This window comes from Mauremys mutica, chromosome 11 (assembly GCF_020497125.1).
Source record: "Mauremys mutica isolate MM-2020 ecotype Southern chromosome 11, ASM2049712v1, whole genome shotgun sequence".
NCBI classification, from domain to species: domain Eukaryota; kingdom Metazoa; phylum Chordata; order Testudines; family Geoemydidae; genus Mauremys; species Mauremys mutica.
Window position 1 is genome coordinate 44902036 of NC_059082.1, and position 6000 is coordinate 44908035.

The 6000-nt window shown below is 52.2% G+C and overlaps 1 protein-coding gene across 9 annotated transcripts in view; it reads left to right on the top strand.

Annotated features, from left to right (window-relative positions):
- The window catches only part of CD276 (CD276 molecule), a 99023-nt gene extending 94203 nt beyond the window's left edge, over positions 1–4820 (top strand). For all 9 annotated transcript variants that reach the window (XM_044979147.1, XM_044979150.1, XM_044979151.1 and 6 more), the window contains one exon: positions 20–4820. In XM_044979147.1, the coding sequence (XP_044835082.1) occupies positions 20–42 (23 nt within the window). In that variant the 3' untranslated portion in view covers positions 43–4820. The remainder of the gene's footprint in view (positions 1–19) is intronic.
- Positions 4821–6000: the final 1180 nt, after the last annotated feature.

Sequence of the window (6000 nt, forward strand, 5' to 3'; positions counted from 1 at the left end):
ACTTTTCTTTCACTTTCAGGCAACGAACAAGAAATTGACTGACAGGAAGTGGAAGAGACACACAAACGAAGCCCCATGCCACAGACTAGCAGACTGTCCTCTCGGACCATTGTAGCCTTCTGGGGGATGTCCTATAGGAGACACTGAACATCCCATCCCCTGTGTCACCATTGCTGCATACCCTGGCCATGAAGGACAGCAGCTTCAGCCTGTTTGCTCTGTTTGCTTCACTGTAACCATCTTTCCCCCTCCCCCACCCAACACACATACAGGGTAGATGCGATTTTGTCACTATGTAGCGCTTGCTTCCTCACGGGGATGGATACACTTTATTCCCAGGAGTTCTTGTCTTCCTGGCCCGTGCAGCCCAAAGGGGCCTGATCTCCATTGTCCTGCACCTTGGGTGCTCACTTCCACCAGTGCAAAGTGGGTGCATAGTGCTCCCAATGGTGACCATTTGCACTCACACTGCCCCGGTGGAAATGACTGCCCAAGATGCAGGGCAGTGGAGAGTTGAGCCCAGTATGTGAAGGGCTCCTTCCTGTAAGGTGATTAACTTAGAGATCAGTGGGGTTACTCCTGCATTTAAAATTAAGCAGATGCTAAAGTGCTCTGCTGGATGGGTTGGAAGGCTCGGTCCCTTGTGAGATTGAACTCTCCCTGCACAGGAGGTGCAGCCAGCAGGATCTGAGCAGCCAGGAGGGATGCAGTGGGGACTCTTGTCCTCTGCCAAACAAGTGTGTAGTCAGGTGACGTGGGTGATGAGCTCCCCCACCCCCCGCAATTTTATCGATGGTTAAGGGGGTGTTTGGTTATCAGTGCCCCAATACAGCACCAGCTCTTGGTGTCTTGGCCCTTATAGCATGTAACTAACACGAGAGCCGGCCCTACGGCTCCATGGATGTCCCTCTTCCCCACTCCCAGCCATCCTTCCCCCACTCTCACCACAGATCAGGCTCCAGCTTATTCCCAAACCCTAAATTCAGCTTCTAAAGGGGGCGGGCAGGGGAAGGGATGGGACCAGTTGTCTGTCTTTCAGAAGATCCTAAAGGCAGAGGCTCTGAGTGTCCTTGTGCCCTCCTGTCTGCTTTTCCTCTCCTGCACCTGGTGCCTGAGGCCCAACCACAACCGCTCTCCTCCACTCAACCAAGGGGAGCCTGCTGATCATTGGACTATCCTCCCCACAAGATGCCTTCATGGACAAGGTTCAACAACCTCCAAGCAGCAGGCCTGTGGAGGTAAACAATGGGCCCAAGAAGGTCTTTGAAGCTCCTTGGAGATGGACAGTGGGTCCAGGTGACTGTAGAGATGGAGAATGGCCTAGTGCCATTGTAGAGGCTCCATGGGGATGGAGCTCATAGACTTGAGTGGAAGTGGTCCATGGTCTTGGTCTTGGTCCTGGTTATGGCAGAGGCACAGTTCCAGAGGGCATCTTGTTGATATCTAACGTTGTACCACTGTCATCAGCATGTGTCTTTTGCCATAAGCCCCTGGAGCCAGATCTGTCCCTGGCTTAATTCCATTGAGGTTGGTGGAGTTACCCCAGGGGTGGGTTTGGCCCAGAAGATTTTGTTGGGGCAGGAGGGGGAGAGGAAACGTCATAGATCTCACCCCCCTGCCCAGGAGTCAGGAAGTATCTGTAACTGGATGTTGCGCCTGCTTGAGCCAAGGATGAGGAGGGAAACTTGCAGGTCAGATGTGACCCTCGGCTACTAACTCCCAAGCTGCTTGCGTCCCTGCTGGAGAAGGGGATGGGCATGAGTGGAGGCAGGGATGAATTCTCTCATCATTTTTGCATCCCTGGTTGGGAGGGATAATCCACAATTTTCTGCAGCAAAGCTATCCCCATTACCTGCTCTATCCATTGGAAAGCCTCCTCTGCAGCCTGGTTCCAGGGCCAGTGAGGCCAACGGCGCCACCTCAGCTGCCTGCGAGGAGCACTGTGAAGTTAAATGGGAGTCCCCCCCATGATTGTAGCTCTCACACACTGGCCAGTCTCTTCCTGGGCATCAGGTGGCCATTTTGAAGCCAAGGTTTCCCATGAGCTGATGCCTCTAAAGTTTGTGTTTTGGGGTCAGCAACTCTGAGGTGAATGGAAAATACATGACTGAGCAGCATGGAACCTGCCTGTGACCCTAAGTTTTTCCTGTCAGAAAGCTAGAGGCAAGAGGAAGCTAGGCTGTGAGAATCTAATGGGCCTGCCTTCTCAGCCCCACCCATGGTTCATCGGAATCACTGGGCTTCTCAGCTTTGTCAATGGGGGTGGGGTGCGATTAACTTCACTGGGGATGCACTCATGTATCCCAGCTGAAGAACTGAGGGGCTATTATAGGTGGCGGGGGAGCACCTCCTATCATTAAGATTTGCCGACACCTCCCTATATAAGACCTTGCTTTCAGTTGCTTTATAACTTTGCCAAGCTTTAGCCATTTGGGTGGAGATTTTCCATGCCAGAGGTCTGCCTCAGGCTGAATGTGTTTGGCAGATTTCAGCCAGAATGGCTTGGCTGTTTCTGAGAATGAGGCTAAGGGAAAGTACATTGTTTAGTCCACGTTAAAAATCATTTGGGTGCCCTTTTCTTTGAGCAGCTTTAGCACCCCCTTGCTTGGGAATGGGGACTTGACATTTGGTGGGGGCATGGCCTCTGTGTCAGGGATGTGCCTGTTGCCACCCCGGTGAAAATCTGCCCACATTTGGTCAAGTTTCATTTTAAAATTGCAGTTTGCATGTGCCCAGAGACTTCAGTTTTGCCAGCTAAAATCTGTGATGATTCCATCCTCACTGAGCATGCTCGAGGCTCTCTCAGCTCCTAGCGCTGACCAGACTGTGCATGTGCCATCCCCAAAGAGCAGCTCTGCATGCTGCTGCTAGACTAGGGCTGCTGGGACAAAGCTGGACTTGCCCTGTGATTGCTGCTCTAGGCCAGGTGTGGCTGGGCACTAGAGCTGAGGGCAGAGAGGCTCTCTCTTGTGCTCTCAGGATCCAGGCACTTTGGCAGAGGAAACTGTCTGATGTGAGTGCAGAGGGGACAAAAGCTGGATCGGGGCAGAAGAAGGAGTAAATCGGTGACATGGAATCTAGTAAGCCTGGGGATGCTGGGACCAGCTGGACAAGGAGGCTGTAGGGTGACCAGATGTCCCGATTTTATAGGGACAGTCCTGATTTTAGGGTCTTTTTTCTTATATAGGGTCCTATTACCCCCGACCCCTGTCCCGATTTTTCACATTTGCTATCTGGTCACCCTAGGAGGCTGGGACTAGCAACTGGGGGAGGGACTGGGAACCAGGGAGAGAAATGGGACAGGACTGGGAGCCAGTTGGCGGGTCGGGGGGGGGGGGTTGACTAGCACTGGCTGGACAATGAGGCTGGGATTAGAGACCAGTGAGCGACGGGCAAAGGGAGCAGGGGGAGGGGGACAGCTGAAAAGGAGCTGGGCTGTGGGAGAACTGGGACTGCTTGGGCAAAGAGACTGGGCAAGGAGCCAGAGAGGGGGAGATTGGGGCAGAAGGGTGGGAAGGGGAGACTGAATTTAAATGAGCAGCCCCGGGAGGGAGATTAGGAGTGGGAGCCTATGGGGATGGGAAGCAGAGGGAGCTCAGATGTGGAGCTGGGAGAGGAGTTGGGGCAAGATTGGGAGAATTGTGGCTGGGTGTGAGTGAGACTGGGAGTCGGGGGAGAGTTTGGGATTTGGAGAGTGCGGGGGTGGGGGGGATACTAGTGTAGGGGCTGGGCAAGGAGATGGGCTGGGATGAGAAACCTGAGCCGTAGAGGTGACTGGGTAGGCCAGGAGAATGGGACTGGAACAAGGAGCCAGGGCTGGGGAAACGACAGAGATAGGAATAGCTTGGTGGTGGTAGGGGAAGAGGGAAGTGCTGAGCACACCCTGCTGCAGCTGGTCGGTGAGAGCTCTGATTGAATACAGAAAGTGCTATATAATGCTTATCAGGCCCTCGGTGCCTTCTATTGGGCACCAAAATTAGTAGATACTTTTTTACCTTAATCTTTCTGTGCCTCAGCTGTCCACCTGTAAGATGTGGATAATACCTCCTCATCTCTCCAGGGTGCTGGGGATGGGGGATTCTTCGCTACTCTAATGACGAGTGCAGGGTAAGTGAATAACTCTGTCTCAAAGCAGGGTTTGACTAGTGGGCAGTAGGTGGGGCGTGGGGCCTCAAACGGAACAAAATATTGACTAGCTGCTCATTAAGGGAACACCGTCCACCTTGTGCCATGATGGGAAAAACAGTATGAGATTGTGTAATTAAAGGCTGTGTCATAACACATACGCACCAGGGACCGAATTTAGATTGCCAAGGCAGCCTTAATTTTGGCATTTCCTAACTTTTGATGGCTTGACTTTGCAATCTAAATAGCTTCCTTTTAATGTAGCTTTTGTGTGTAACAAAGACCTGTGCAGGCCACTAAATGTTTGAGTTAAGGGGCCCAAGACAGAATGTTCCGGGCCATAAAGGGTCAAAACCATTTAAGCTGTGCTCACAGCACCAGCGGAAACATAAAGGGGCAGACCAAAGTCAGGGAGGTGCCAGCATTGTCCGGCCAGCCTGCCTTATGCACAGTTTCTGATCCCTGGCTGCCTTCTTCACCCTCCATCTCTGCTTCTCATACCCAAGCCCCACTGTGCTGCATTCCTACATCCTCGGCACTCATCTCCGGCCCCACTCAGGCAGCGAGATACCATTGGGCTAGAATCAAGGTCTGGTTTGGTATTTTTTAATTATTTAAATTCCAGAATCTGGAGTATTTTGTGCCTTGACACTTACATTTTGGGGAAAATAAACGCTTGGTTCTTTTTGACAAAGTTCCTTGGGCCTGGTGTAGTTTGTAGTATGGTTTGGCGTGCAGGCCCAGCAGTCCTCATTGGCACGAGGAGAGAACATCATCAGCTATAGAAAGACCTGAGTTGTGACTCAGTAGCTGGAGGAGATGTATTTTCCTATGCTCTACTGGGGGTTCTAGGAGAAGCTGTCTGCCTGCTAGGGCCCTGTCAGAACCTGTGGACTTCCCCACCCTGGAGAACCTGGTCCTCTGTCAGCCCTAAGTTAGGGAGAGAGGTGCAGGTCTAGGTCTCTGGCCAGACCAAGAGGAGTCTCTGATGCCCTCATCCCATGGCAGGACTCATTGGCAGATGTGAACGGCATGCAGACTTCTCAGCCCTTTAATGCAGCCTCAACCAACATCCACTGTCAGGGATCTTCAGCTGCCCCGTCCCAGCTGTTAGGGGCACTCCAGCTCTCCAGTTCCAGTGGGTATTGGAGAGGGTAAAACGACTTCAGTTCAAACCTGCTGTGAGGGGTTCCCATATTAGAGGCAGGGGCTCCTGCAAAGGAGGGAGCCAGGCCAGAGAAGCACTTCCTGCTTTCTGGAGCTGGGTGTAGAGAGAGGTCTTAGGCATTACTGCATTGCACAGTTCTGTCAGTACTCAAGGCTCGAGCCATGTGGGGTTGTTTCCATCCTGCTTTCAACCTCAAGCCACTCTCCCCAGTCATTGTCCCAGCATACAAGGGGTACTCGGGGGCAGCACACACAAGTGCTAACCAGGCCCTGGGTACCCGGACTGCAAACGCTTTCTCAGATTCTCCTGTAGTAATGTCTTGCCCATGGGAAAGTGCTGGGATGTGTCACCGAAGGGTTTGTACTCTGGACATGAAGCCAACTTTTCAAGTGCTGAGGTCATGGGAGGGTAGGGGAGAGTGTATGGTTTAAGGATATCTGCCATGCAATGGCCATGAAGCAGCATGGGAGCTTTGGTGCACTTGCTAAAAGCACTGGGGTCTATACAAAAAAGTCCATGCAAAAAGTCCATCTCCACTGCTTCCCCAGTTCTGGAGTTTACAAGGTTCACCCACTAGTTAGGTCAATGGGGTTGCTCCAGATCTACACCACTGTAGCGAGATGCCACTGATCAACAGGGTTACACCCGATTAACAGCAATGTAGGTGAGATCAGAATTTGCCTTGGTGGGTGTAAGCATCTCTCTTT